The sequence below is a fragment of the Penaeus chinensis genome, chromosome 6 (assembly GCF_019202785.1).
Source record: "Penaeus chinensis breed Huanghai No. 1 chromosome 6, ASM1920278v2, whole genome shotgun sequence".
NCBI lineage: Eukaryota > Metazoa > Arthropoda > Malacostraca > Decapoda > Penaeidae > Penaeus > Penaeus chinensis.
This window is the reverse complement of record NC_061824.1, coordinates 24,300,970-24,315,969: the sequence shown is the minus strand read 5'-3', so window position 1 is coordinate 24,315,969 and position 15,000 is coordinate 24,300,970. Positions and strand designations below refer to the sequence as shown.

Genomic DNA, 15,000 nt, shown 5'->3' with positions numbered 1-15,000 from the left:
TGTCACGCACAGCAGTGTGTTTTTAACTTGGCACCATATCCATTTTCTGAAATTGACAGCTTGTATATTTTCTAGGCAATTTATCAAATCAGAAATTGGTCTCACACTATCTATAAAAAATTTCAACAATTTATGTTACTGTAACAGAGACTTAAACTATCAACGCCACTTTTTGCGATCTTTTTCGTTGGTTCTTGGTACAAGAATTTTTTTTGCAGACATGATCAGTAATGCCACAAATAAAGCAAAAAGATTGCAGAGAACACGCCTCACAGCCAAAGTCTACTTGGTACTCCTGAGTCAACTCGGTCTTGCCGTTCATACTAAAGAGAGGACAAAGTTTGCCAGGGGGTGTTGGGGGGGCAGAGTCCCTCATTCAACCCTTCTGTCAGACAGTGTCCAGTCACAACAACTTATATTGATGCATTAATGTAGTCTCTCGGAAGGACAGCTACAAATTTCTCAGAGCCATGTATTATGAGGTAAAATTTGCCTGTAACGGACACAATGACGGAAATTAAGATACTTTTCATTCATGGTACTACCTTTACAAGTTGGTAATAAGAAAGTTTTGCAACATGTAACATTTTGTTATAGGTGTACAGGAAAATGTAATGGAAAAAAAAAAAAAAAGAACAAAAAACACTAATATAAGAAATAATCTGCAAAGCAAAAAATGTCAAAAATGAAGAAAATAGGTTGTGACAAGTGGCTTGTGGAGAGTAGGTCCACGATGACTAGGTGAATAATACTTGCAAGATTAGATTGCTGTATGAAATTATTATGAAATATTACCACAACATTTTGTTCTCTACACAAATCTCGTCTTCAATTTACCCTAGCTAAGTGCGTCTTAATGTAAAGATTAACAAAATTTTCATAGACCTTGAAGGAATGCCAAACCCTATGCCACACGATCACTTGGAGGGGAATTAAGCATTAAAAAGAAAATTATCTAATAGGAAAATATGGAATTTGTAAGTTTATTAATTTCATATGCTTATTACAGTGTATTATAATGGTCCAGAATTGTAGATTTTCTATAAAGTTCCAGTTTTCTATAATTTGGCTAATTGTAAAAAAATAAAAAAAAATCCTGTTATGTTATTGCAAGACTTGTCCTTGCAATACATTTTGATATGAGTAATGTTGAAATCATTTGATCTGCTGATACATGACTTGCATATATACTTGTCGCACTTGAATTGCACATTTACTATTCACTTAACACAAGGTGTGCTGGCTAATTTTCACTTTTTTGGTAGCCTTTCTATTTACTTTCTGCCTCAAAGCTTGCCCACACCTTGCCAGTATAGGGAGTACCTGTTTGAATAAGGGCTGTTGTTGTTGATTATTATGTTTAAGAAGTCCTTACAAAAATGTATTTGTCCATAACAAAATGTTTGCAGTTACATCATGTTGAGCTCAAGGCAATATTTCAGTTAGAAAGCATAAGCATATAATTTTTAAAGAATTTTTGTTTATTTTTTTTAAAGATCAAAAGATGCAGTTTATTTTTTATTGGAAGCTTTTGCCATATGGTAACTTTATTTTAAGGGTGTATAAAGACCAGTCTTCTATATGGTTCAGAAATGGGTGTGTGTGTCAGTAAGCATACCTGAAATGTCTGGAACAATATTAATACCCCCCCCCCCCCCCTACAGAACTGGTTTTACTTTGCCAGGATGAAAGCAGTAACACTCTTTGCACTTAACTAGTGTGTGGGAGTGGTAATATTAATTGTCCCAATTAATTGTTGATTATGAGATGCTTATTGACAAGGTTTGGGAGATGCAGAGCTTGCCAATAAGCTCAGGTGCATTGAATAAATCCGAATTTATCTAAATCACTAATTTTGTCTTGGAATGTTTTGTTTTATTTCAATATTTCAAAGCAACAGGTGGCAGAGAGAGAGAACTTGGAAAATTGGTACTACCTGACTACTTCCCCCCCCCCCCCCATACAGTTAATTGGGAATTTATCCAAAGAATTGTTCATAATACCATTGTATTTATATTTTTAGTAATATGATTAGTACAGTTATTACAAGTAGATAAGAATATTCTTGAGATAGTTGTCAGAATTCTTACACTTTCTTTTTATTGCAGGGACGTTGAAGAAGCTTGTGGAAATGTGCGTCCCTGATGCATCAGTTCGTGGCATCTGTGTTGAGGGTGACAAAATGCTTATGGAGGAATGCAATAAAGTATTCAAGAAGGAGAAAGCCATGAAAAAGGGTCTTGCTTTTCCAGTGTGTGTTTCAGTTAATAACTGCATCAACCACTACTCACCCCTGTTCTCAGACAAGGACAGCACACTGAAGAATGGTGATGTGGTCAAAATTGACATGGGTGCCCACTTAGATGGGTTCATTGCAGTAGTTGGCCACACTGTTGTTGTTGGTGCTTCAAAAGAAAGCAAGGTAAATTCATTGTAGACTGATACTAAACTTTAAATTTTTGAAAACTTAAAGTAATAGCTTGGAATTTATTTTTTTGTGTATAGATAGTTATTTGTATATATATTGTGTGTAGGTAGGAACATATGCATATGCACGCTTGGAGTTTTATTTTTTATTTATTTTTTAGAAAGGTAAAATATAATCAGTTTATTTGCATGATAAAATTGCCTTCCAATTACTTAGTTCTGAAGGAACATTGGAATGTGTCAATTTGTTTTTGATAGTTCAAGTTTTGTGTTTATACACCATATATATTGATGCATATATACATGTAGATCTAGTTTGAGAGCTATATATAAGATAGAGGAAGGAGGAAACAGCTGCATAATTGGCTCAGGCAGAGAAGTGCCTACAGGGGGAGTGAGAATAGGGGGGAGGGGGTGACATTGTGGGTGTGGCTGATGGAAATTTGTTAAATGGTACTTTATATTAGTGGCCACCCTATACATCCCTTTTAGCGTGAAAAAAATTGCTGGGAAAATTTCTTCCACTTTTCTTATGGCCATGTTCACAATGCGTGATTAGCCACAATCATGGGGAACAAGATTTTACAAGTTGTACTTCAAGGTATAATGAGGCAATACCATTGACACTGTGGTAGTAATATATCAATTTAAATTTTTTATAAAAATTAGAACCCTCACTATTTACACATGTATCATCTGTTAAACCCATTTCTTTTACACCATTCAAATCCATAACATATACCCAGTGTTATAGAACATGCTTACATGCAGTTGTGGAAACGGCCTGTCCACACAAGTGCAGGTACCTGTAAATGAGATGTCACAGGCAAGAAAATTGTGGGAAAACTACTTGCATATTGAGTAGTTTGCCCACCTGTATCATCATCTCTACTCTGCCAGCTGATCATACCTGCTTGTTTGGAGAGGCCCTAAAACTCAAATATCCATGTAAATTATTTGGAGCACACGTCAGTAAGAGACATGGATTAAACTTAATCTGGATGCAAGCTGGCCTTGATTGGTTATATGAATGATGGTGGTAAAGTTCTGTCTCCTATTATATACACAAAGTATATCTTCAGATGAAAGCACTGTCGCTTAGTAATGAGATTTTTCAAAATATCTGTTTTCCTACCAAACTTGGGAAGCATGTTGATACCAGTAACTAAGGAAGCATTCATGGTGTTCCTTGACACTTCTTGCAGATACTGCATATGTAGCTAGGTACAGAAGTTCATATATAGATATAGATCAATATACAATTGTAGGTTTATTAATGATTGAGTTTTACAGCTGTTGGAGAAAAAATGTTCTCCGTTTTGCAGTCTTGATCATAGTTATTCCATAAAATTATTAATTGCAAACTCCAAGAATATGTTGCTAATACATGCTTGTCTTTTATTTTTAATAGGTTACCGGACGAAAAGCTGATGCGATTCTAGCTGCATATTATTCTTCAGAGGCTGCACTTCGACTTGTGAAACCTGGCAACCAGAACTTCGCTGTTACAGATACTGTCACAAAGATTAGCAAGACCTTTAAGTGTAAACCGGTGGAAGGCATGTTGTCTTTCCAGCTTCAACAGGGACGTATTGATGGGGAAAAGACTATCATCCAGAACCCAACAGAAGCACAGCGGAAGGAAGTAGAAAAACAGACCTTTGAAACACATGAAGTTTATGCAGTAGATGTCATTGTTTCCACAGGAGAAGGCCAGGTGCGTTTTATCCTGTATTGCTAATCTTGTAGGGTTGGAGAAAGTTTGGCAGATGATGATAGCATGCTTATATCCAGTGTTTGGATGTCAGACCCCTGATGAAAATTTCGCAGGTGCCATCTGATGCCTCCCTCTCCCTATGTCAATAGGCCATTATTGATTGTTGTCTTGTTTTCCTTTATTAGAACTGTATTTCTATAAGAATCTGGGCCTATAAATAACCATTTTCACTTGTCCATCAAAATTATTTAAGTTTCTGATGATCTTTGCAGGGCAGGGAGATGGATGCACGTGTTACAATATTTAGGAAAACTGATGAAGTTTACCATCTGAAGTTGAAGGCATCCCGTGAATTCTTCGCTCAGGTTTGTTGTGAATTTGAACTTTTGTTTGTGATATCTGTTCTAAATTTGGGTCATTCAAATGTTAACTGAACTAAATGATTTGAATAGAAGTAAGGAATGTGCAGTGCAAAACCTAGTCAATATATATATATATATACATTTTTCCCGCAGGTCCAGAAAAGTTACCGTGATATGCCTTTCAATTTGCGATTATTTGAGGATGAGAAGAAAGCACGAATGGGTGTCCTAGAATGTGTATCTCACAAGTTGATTGATCCATACCCAGTCTTGTGGGAACGGGTAAGTTTTTCATTGTTATCATTGGAAAAATGTGTTGTTTAAGAAAGATGTGGAGGACAATGGTATGGGATCTGCAAGGTGTGGGTATATAGATGTGAGGGATCACATGGTCTATGATCCCATCCTGTTGCATGGAAAAGAAAACTTAAATTATTACAAAATATTCTATATACTTTACATTTGTCTTGTACTGTTTGCTGAAAGGATTTACTTTAAAAATTGGTCTTGTTAAAACCCATAGTGTGTTTTCAGTGAACTGTCATTGTGTATATTATTTGTTGTATAACAAAACTTTAATTTATTTGTTTTATCCATATTGTTTTCTCTTTCAGAAAGGAGAATTTGTTGCACAGTTCAAGTTTACTGTACTTTTAATGCCAGGTGGACAACACAGGATTACAGGATTGCCATTTGATCTTGAATTGTTTGAATCCCAACACAAGATTGAAGATCCCGAACTGAAGGTATGGAAGTGGGTGTGATATATTTTAATCTACTGTTTGTGTTTTATCACTTCATATAAGTAAGATGTAAACTTAGTGGCTTGGTATTTGCTTTATAGAAATAATACAAATTCAGCACTTATAACTCCTTCCTATGTAGTTCTACATTATATATTAATAATTTAGTGTACCATTTGACTTTATTATAGAACCCTTTTATATATAGCTAAGTTTCATTCATGTGAAAAGCTGTGTAGGTTTGCTTGAACCACTGTAAGATTTTGAAATATAAATAGATAAGTAACAAATGCAAGTAACTTTGTAATTAGTGGTAAATGAGAGAAAAACTGGTAGTCAAATCAATTGTTTTTTTGGTAAAATTATTGATTTTTTTATTTGCAGTGAGTGTGCTTGGATAACTGTAATTTTAGGTAAAAAGTATATGTAATTAGATAACATACATGTATAAGATATATTTTTGCATTTAGATAAGAAATGGTATGACATTTTAGATATTCATACATTAATCATATTTCCATAGGGATTAAAGCACAACAAACAAATTTAGCATGGTTTGTAATATCAAGATTGTTGATACAACATTGCCTTTTTTTCCAGCAACTGATCATCTCTTCTGTTAGTAACAAGAATTCAAAGAAGAAGAAGAAGGCTGATAAAGAGACTGCAACAGTGGTGAAGAAAGGAGACTAGCAAAACTCCACACTAGGAAATACAAGCCCCATTGAAGCCAGATGTGTAGAAGGGAGGATGCTTCAGGAAAGTGTATTTAGAAAAGGGGCTGGTTTTGGAGAGTCCCAGGACCACTTTTCTTTCCTTGGGAACTGGAGGAGCTTTTTTGCTGTATCCACAGTCCGACATCATTTCCTCTTGATAGGCCAACAAATGCTCAGAAATTCATCAGTGTGGTATAGTCTCAAACTGCCATTGAGAAACCACTTCTTTTCCTTCTCCATAATTTTTCTAATTTTAATCCTTGATTTTACTCTCATCTCCTTTCCTATATTGCTTTATACTCTTCCTGATGATTTCTAATAAGCTGTACTTTTTATTCAGTTGAATTTTATAATTGGATTTTTTGTGCATTTCAAAATTTTTTTGGTGTCAAGAGGCCTGCAGGGAATATGGGAGACTGTATAACAGTAATATTAAATTCCAATTGAATATGAGGATGGGTATATCATTCCAGCGGATTTTATTAACCTTGATGTGTTCACTACTATCCCTTAACATCCCCACTGGTGATGTGGCAGTCAGGATGAGCAGTTCTGGGGATGAGGATACTGCTCATCTTGCCCTGAGCCAAGGGATGATTTCACGCTTAAACATTTGTGTGGTCTGTTTTCTTTTATGCTCTGTATGATCAACTTCATCCTGATAGCATTAACAATGTGTGTGTAATTGCAAGCAGAATGGAAGCCTTTTTCATACTGGCTTCAGTGAAATACTGCTGAAGAGCAATATTTGATCAAGCAGATTTGTCTTGAATGTATAGTATGTTCTGCCCTATATACCCTATTGAAGTAACTGACAGAAGCTGAATTTTTCATAAAGATCTACTTTCATGCATGTTTCTTATATGAATTAACCTTTTATACCAAATGTATGAATATGGTTATCTTAAGAACCACAAAGTGGAAGCAGTAATACATATGTATATGTATATACATAAGGACAGCCAAATAAACCTGGACTAGTAAGTTTATATATGAAGCGGTCATTCCATGTAAGTAAAAAAAACTACAAAACAGTCCAGGGAGCATACTTGTGTTAGAGTTTGTCAGGTAATGACTGAAGAGTGAATATTTTGTCAAGTTGCTCATGCATACTAAGATGTCCACTCCATATGTATGTTTACACAAGTACATGTCCATATACAAATACCTACATATGCATTCACACGTACATACTCTTATGTACACATGTAAATAATTATGTGCACTGAAGTACATACTGTATGTGCAAAAACCAGTACCTGTATACCCTCCAATTCCCTTGCTCGTTGAGGGGGGGGGGGGGGGGTTAAGATGATGTAGACAATGTAGGGGGTCACCCCCTGCCTTGGACCTCAGACTTTGCCTCAACAAATTTTGCTTAGGCTTTTCTCCTTTCCTCTTCCTTCTCTTCTTCATCACCTTCTGTCCACTTGTCCTAATTGTTAACTCGTCACCCTTTTTGCCACAATACTATCATAATTATATACTATTGCTGTATTTTAATATGCTTCCAATGACCTTAGATATTGCCGTGAGGGAACATTTTCTTGAAAGTGTAAATTAAAATGCACTTAAGCACAAACAAAATATTCACATTCACACACACAAGCACACGTGTAAATAATTGTGTAAAGAAATACATACCCCCCAATCCCTTGTCCGTTGTCGTAGGGGGTGCTTAGGAGGCGAGGACTTGGATCCCAATGCTGAGGATCTCCCCTGCCTTGGGCCTCAGCCATTCTTAAAGCGTGAGACCCATGCTGTAAGGATGAAAGACTGACTTTGCGCCAGTCCCGTTTTAGTTGTCTAGCCCCTACCCCTCAAGGGGACCCTGAGGGGTGGACGGTTTCTCTCCCCAACATACTCTAGGCTTACCATGACCAATAATGTTATACCCTTTTTATGGGCAGTGAGTCTTGCCCCTTCATCAAATAGCCCCATCAACTCTCACCCCAGGCTCTCCTTTGACCAGGAATCTGAACAACTGCTACCCCCTTCTCAATGCCCACTAGTACAATATCCCCCACAACCATTTTCATCAATCCCCCCGCCCATCCTCCCTTGTTAGTACTTTACAGCCTTATTGTCCACCTCTCCGTAATACTACCTCCCTCAACGCTACTCCCTCTTCCACACGTCTCCATGCTATTACCACCCCATCTCTGCAAATGTCTTAAACTATTTAGCCCAGCCAAATGGGACCACAGCTCCTTATTCTGACACTTCTCTTCCAGCAATGTCTCAAAAACAAGTAAGCAAAGTCTCCCTCCGTATCCGATCCGATTGTTCCCGTCTCGTCAGTTACATCTGAAAACCAAGCTATAGCATTATCAACTCTTATCTGCAGAACCTCATCCAACCCTCTATATTTGTGTCGGAACTGTCTACCTCCCCAGCAAACTGCCTAATCTGTAACAAAAATTGGTCAGATTTTGGAGAAGACTTAATCGCCTGCCTCACGGACTATACTGTGATATCGGTACAGAGCTACTCCATTCCTCCTCGAGGTCATTGTGAGAACCCCACAAACATTGCCAAAATGACCTTCCCTTTAATGTTTATATTTATATCCCGTTAGTGTCAAAATTGTTGGCGTTTAGGTCATCCTGCCAAACTGCCGTTCCACATCCCGATGCCCCTCTGTGCGCAATCTGGTCATAACCGATCAAACTGCACTGCATAGTCACGCACATGTGCCAAATGTGGCGGCCCCCATAATGTATTTTATAAGGGCTGCCCCATCTACAAGCATGATTTTGAGGTGGCAACTCTCAGATTCAGACATGGTCTCTGCAGGAAGCCCGTCGATAAATTTTTTAAAAATCTTACTCCCTACTCAATGTCGCTCGCTCTGCCCCTTCCCTTCCCTCCCAAGATGTTCGTACACCCTCCCATATCCCTCCCCGCACTACCCGCAACAGACAAACTAAACGTTCCACCCCTTCTACCACACATTCGCCTCCACCTACCTTTGCCTCTACTCCTCAGACACCAGTCTCCTCTTCCCCCCTCATCGCAATAACCCCAACTCATACTTTCAGGTACCCCCTCCCTCCTGAACCCAGTGTCCTTACTACAGAACTGTACGCACTCACTTTGCCTTAAAACACGCTGGTGCTTTGATAGAGCTGACTGGCGTACTTTCACTTCACTCTACTATTCTTACCCCTCCATCCTCCTTTTCGTCCATTTCTAATATGATACAATGTTTCACACTTAGTCCTAAGAGCTGCCTATACAGCCATTCCTCGAACCTCAAGACCTCATACCTCCAAATGTGTTCCATGGTGGAATTCTGATTGGAACAAGGCGCTCTGCTTAAAACGTGCAGCCTGGAATAATTATCGCTACAAATGAAGTACCCCTAATTAACTATCCCCCTCAATCCCTTGCCCGCTGTTGTCGTGGGGGGGGGGGGGGGGGGCTTAGGAGGCGGAGACTGGGACCCAATGCTGGAGAACTCAACCTTGGGACTCAGTCTTTGACTCAAGAAATTTTGCATGGTCTTTTTTCCCCTACTTTTTCGTTTCTGTCCCTTCACCAACCCCTTCTACTACCCACTTCCTAAGGTGTCCCCCCCCCCCCCCCCAATCCTTTTCCCGTTGTTGTCGTCGTGGGGGGGACTGAGACCCAATGATGGGGAACTCCTCAACCTTGGGACTCCGCCATCGACTCAACTAATTATGCATAGTCTTTTTTTTCCCACTCATACTTTTCGTTTTAGTTTCTTCATCAATCCCTTCTACTATCCACCTCCTAAGGTGTGAGAGCCGTGCTGAAAGGATGAAAGGCTGACTTTGTCAGTCCTGAACGGCCTGAGGGAACCATGGGCACGGTATTCCCCTGCCATACCTGGCCCTTACCCCTCAAGGGGACCCTGAGGGGTAGACAATTTTTTTCCCCAACATACTCCAGGCTTATCATGGCCAATAATGAAGACGTAACCCCACTCTTAGGGGCAATGAGGCTTGCCCCTTTATCAAATAGCCCCAATCCCAGCTCTCCTTTGACCACGGCTCCGAACACTGCAACAACTCCCCCATCATCAATGCATACTAGTACAGTATCAACCCTAATCAACAACCAACCCCCAGGAGACATTTCTACTCTCCCAACATGCTCAACTTCAACACCTTTACTCCCACAACCTTCTTCATCAACCAACCCATCTCTCCTTATTACTACCTTACAACCTTATTGCCACCTTACAACCTTATTGCCCACCTCCCCGTAACACGACCCCCTCCTCCACACGACCCCCTCCTCCACACGACCCCCTCCTCCACACGACCCCCTCCTCCACACGACCCCCTCCTCCACACGACCCCCTCCTCCACACGACCCCCTCCTCCACACGACCCCCTCCTCCACACGACCCCCTCCTCCACACGACCCCCTCCTCCACACGACCCCCTCCTCCACACGACCCCCTCCTCCACACGACCCCCTCCTCCACACGACCCCCTCCTCCACACGACCCCCTCCTCCACACGACCCCCTCCTCCACACGACCCCCTCCTCCACACGACCCCCTCCTCCACACGACCCCCTCCTCCACACGACCCCCTCCTCCACACGACCCCCTCCTCCACACGACCCCCTCCTCCACACGACCCCCTCCTCCACACGACCCCCTCCTCCACACGACCCCCTCCCCCACACGCCCCCCTCCTCCACACGACCCCCTCCCCCACGCGACCCCCTCCTCCACACGACCCCCTCCTCCACACGACCCCCTCCTCCACACGACCCCCTCCTCCACCGATTTTTCGTGATCCCTCCCACAGCTCCCTACTCTCAAAACACCCTCCTCTTCCAACAATGCCTCCAAAAACAAGTAGGCAAAGTCTCTTTCCGTAGCCGACGCGACCACTCCCGTCTCGTCACAGTAACAACTGAAAACCAAGCTATAGCATTAACAAAACTAACTGATCTATGTGGTAATCCCATCCCTACAGAACCTCATCCAACCCTCAATACTTGCACCGGAACTGTCTCTATCTCCCCAACAGATTGCCCAATCCATGACAAAGAATGGTCAGATTGTGGAGAGGACTTACTCGCCTGTCTCACAAACTATGATGCAACATATGTACAATGCTACTCCATTCCTCCCAGAGGAAATCTTAAGAAATCCATCAACATTGCCAAAATTACTTTCCGTAGACATGACCTTCTCTTTAATGTTTACATAGGTGGGGAATCCCTACCTATCCGACCATATCAACCTCCTTGTCAGTGCCAAAATTGTTGGCGTTTAGGACACCCAGCCAAAGTCATTCCACACCCCCCCCCTCAACACTACCCCCCCCTCAACACTACCCCCCCTCAACACTACCCCCCCTCAACACTACCCCCCCCTCAACACTACCCCCCCTCAACACTACCCCCCCCTCAACACTACCCCCCCTCAACACTACCCCCCCTCAACACTACCCCCCCTCAACACTACCCCCCCTCAACACTACCCCCCCCTCAACACTACCCCCCCCCTCAACACCCCCCTCCTCAACACTACCCCCCCCCAACACTACCCCCCTCAACACTACCCCCCCTCAACACTACCCCCCCCTCAACACTCCCCCCCCTCAACACTCCCCCCCCCTCAACACCCCCCCCCCTCAACACTACCCCCCCCCCTCAACACTACCCCCCCCCTCAACACTACCCCCCCCCTCAACACTACCCCCCCTCAACACTACCCCCCCTCAACACTACCCCCCCTCAACACTACCCCCCTCAACACTACCCCCCTCAACACCCCCATCCTCAACTCTCCCCCCCTCAACAGTACCCCCCCTCAACACTACCCCCCTCAACACTACCCCCCTCAACACTACCCCCCTCAACACTACCCCCCTCAACACTACCCCCCTCAACACTACCCCCCTCAACACTACCCCCCTCAACACTACCCCCCTCAACACTACCCCCCCTCAACTCCCCCCCCCTCAACAGTACCCCCCCTCAACACTACCCCCCTCAACACTACCCCCCTCAACACTACCCCCCCTCAATCTTAAGAAATCCATCAACATTGCCAAAATTACTTTCCGTAGACATGACCTTCTCTTTAATGTTTACATAGGTGGGGAATCCCTACCTATCCGACCATATCAACCTCCTTGTCAGTGCCAAAATTGTTGGCGTTTAGGACACCCAGCCAAAGTCATTCCACACCCCCCCCTCAACACTACCCCCCCTCAACACTACCCCCCCTCAACACTACCCCCCCCTCAACACTACCCCCCCTCAACACTACCCCCCCTCAACACTACCCCCCTCAACACTACCCCCCTCAACACTACCCCCCCTCAACACTACCCCCCCTCAACACTACCCCCCCCCCTCAACACTACCCCCCCCCCTCAACACTACCCCCCCCCCCTCAACACTACCCCCCCCCCTCAACACTACCCCCCCCCCCTCAACACTACCCCCCCCCCTCAACACTACCCCCCCCCCTCAACACTACCCCCCCCCCCCTCAACACTACCCCCCCCCCCTCAACACTACCCCCCCCTCAACACTACCCCCTTCAACACTACCCCCTCAACACCCCCATCCTCAACTCTCCCCCCCTCAACAGTACCCCCCCTCAACACTACCCCCCTCAACACTACCCCCCTCAACACTACCCCCCTCAACACTACCACCCCGTAACACTACCCCCCTCAACACTAACCCCCTTTCAACACTACCCCCTTTCAACACTACCCCCTTTCAACACTACCCCCCTCAACACTCCCCCCCCCTCAACACTACCCCCCCTCAACACTACCCCCCCTCAACACTACCCCCCTCAACACTACCCCCCTCAACACTACCCCCCTCAACACTACCCCCCTCAACACTACCCCCCTCAACACTACCCCTTTCAACACTACCCCCCTCAACACTACCCCCCTCAACACTACCCCCCCCCCTCAACACTACCCCCCTCAACACTACCCCCCCCCCCTCAGCACTACCCCCCTCAACACTACCCCCCTGTAACACTACCCCCCCTCAACACTACCCCCCCTCAACACTACCCCCTCAACACTACCGCCCCGTAACACTACCGCCCCGTAACACTACCGCCCCGTAACACTACCCCCCCTCAACACTACCCCCCTCAACACTACCCCCCTCAACACTACCCCCCTCAACACTACCCCCCCTCAACACTACCCCCCCTCAACACTACCCCCCCTCAACACTACCCCCTCAACACTACCCCCTCAACACTACCCCCCTCAACACTACACCCCTCAACACTACACCCCCTCAACACTACCCCCCCTCAACACTACCCCCCCTCAACACTACCCCCCCTCAACACTACCCCCCCTCAACACTACCCCCCCTCAACACTACCCCCCCTCAACACTACCCCCCTCAACACTACCCCCCTCAACACTACTCCCTCCTACGTCCCGGCACTACTACTACCCCCACCTCTACAAGAATCCTAAATACTCTATTTAGCCCAGCCAAATGGGACCGATTTTTCATGATCCCTCCCACAGCTCCCTACTCTCAAAACACCCTCCTCTTCCAGCAATGCTTCCAAAAACAAGTAGGCAAAGTCTCTTTCCGTAGCCGACCCGACCACTCCCGTCTCGTCACAGTAACAACTGAAAACCAAGCTATAGCATTAACAAAACTAACTGATCTATGTGGTAATCCCATCCCTACAGAACCTCATCCAACCCTCAATACTTGCACCGGAACTGTCTCTATCTCCCCAACAGATTGCCCAATCTATGACAAAGAATGGTCAGATTGTGGAGAGGACTTACTCGCCTGTCTCACAAACTATGATGCAACATATTTACAATGCTACTCCATTCCTCCCAGAGGAAATCGTAAGAAATCCATTAACATTGGCAAAACTACTTTCCGTAGACATGGCCTTCCCTTTAATGTTTACATAGGTGGGGAATCCCTACCTATCCGACCATATCAACCTCCTTGTCAGTGCCAAAATTGTTGGCGTTTAGGACACCCAGCCAAACAGTCATTCCACAGCCAGATGCCCGCTATATGCCCAACCTGGCCATACTCGAGCAAACTGCTCTGCACAATCACGCATATGTGCAAACTGTGGCGGCCCCCATAATGTATTTTATAGAGGCTGCCCCACCTACAAATTTGAATCTGAGGTAGCAACTCTCAGATTCAGACTTGGACTCACCCTCCATCTAGCTTCCCCTCTTCTACCTCCTACCTTCCCCTCTTCTACCTCCTACCTTCCCCTCTTCTACCTCCTACCTTCCCCAGACAAATTATTTTGCCATCCTAAATCCAGACACTCCAATCTCTACTACAGCCCCAACACTTTCCCCTCTCCCTCCCCGCACTACCCGCAGCAGACAGAATAAACGTTCCACCCCCTCTTCCCCTACCCCACAATCACCTCCACCTTCCTTTGCCCCTATTTTTCAGACACCAGACTTCTCTTCCCCACCTCACAAGAAAACCTTTATCTCACAAAACTCCCCAACCAACTCCACTACAGAAACTCTTGAAGATATCCAGAACTACATAATCGAGTCCCAAACTAATACTCATCCACCTTCAAATTCTACAACTCCCGCTCCCTCCACACTCAAAGTGACTGCCGATATCCATCCTCCTCCTACTCATATTCTCTCTACACCCAATCCTCCTACCCCATCCCAACAAAACCCATTCCCCCCGACTCCAGCCCCACCTATATTAACCCTCCCACCATCCCCTCTATCCTTCCCACTCACTCCTGGATACAAACGTGAAACCCTCATGTCACAAGTACCCTCTTCCCCAGACCCTCTACCTCCCGACACCTCTCCTGATACAACACCACCTCCCCAACCTCATTCTTTATCCCACCCTCTATCACCTTCCCCTTCAAATTCTTCAACGCGCACTGCAATCTTTGCCACTAAATCAACGAAAGTATAACTATCCTTCATTGGAACATTCGCGGTTTCCGAATGTTCCTCTTTCAGTCCCACATATTCTATTGTCATCCCCACGTCCTCCCTACATAGACATCCCAACTTATCAGA

The 15,000-nt window shown here is 44.3% G+C and overlaps 1 protein-coding gene across 1 annotated transcript in view; it reads left to right on the top strand.

Moving 5' to 3' along the window:
• LOC125026305 (proliferation-associated protein 2G4-like) overlaps positions 1-6,434 on the top strand; it is a 7,921-nt gene extending 1,487 nt beyond the window's left edge. Inside the window, exons 2-7 of the mRNA XM_047614646.1 lie at positions 2,109-2,422; positions 3,839-4,144; positions 4,417-4,509; positions 4,660-4,788; positions 5,121-5,252; positions 5,850-6,434. Of these exons, the coding sequence (XP_047470602.1) occupies positions 2,109-2,422; positions 3,839-4,144; positions 4,417-4,509; positions 4,660-4,788; positions 5,121-5,252; positions 5,850-5,942 (1,067 nt within the window). The 3' untranslated portion in view covers positions 5,943-6,434. The remainder of the gene's footprint in view (positions 1-2,108; positions 2,423-3,838; positions 4,145-4,416; positions 4,510-4,659; positions 4,789-5,120; positions 5,253-5,849) is intronic.
• The last annotated feature ends 8,566 nt before the right edge of the window (positions 6,435-15,000 follow it).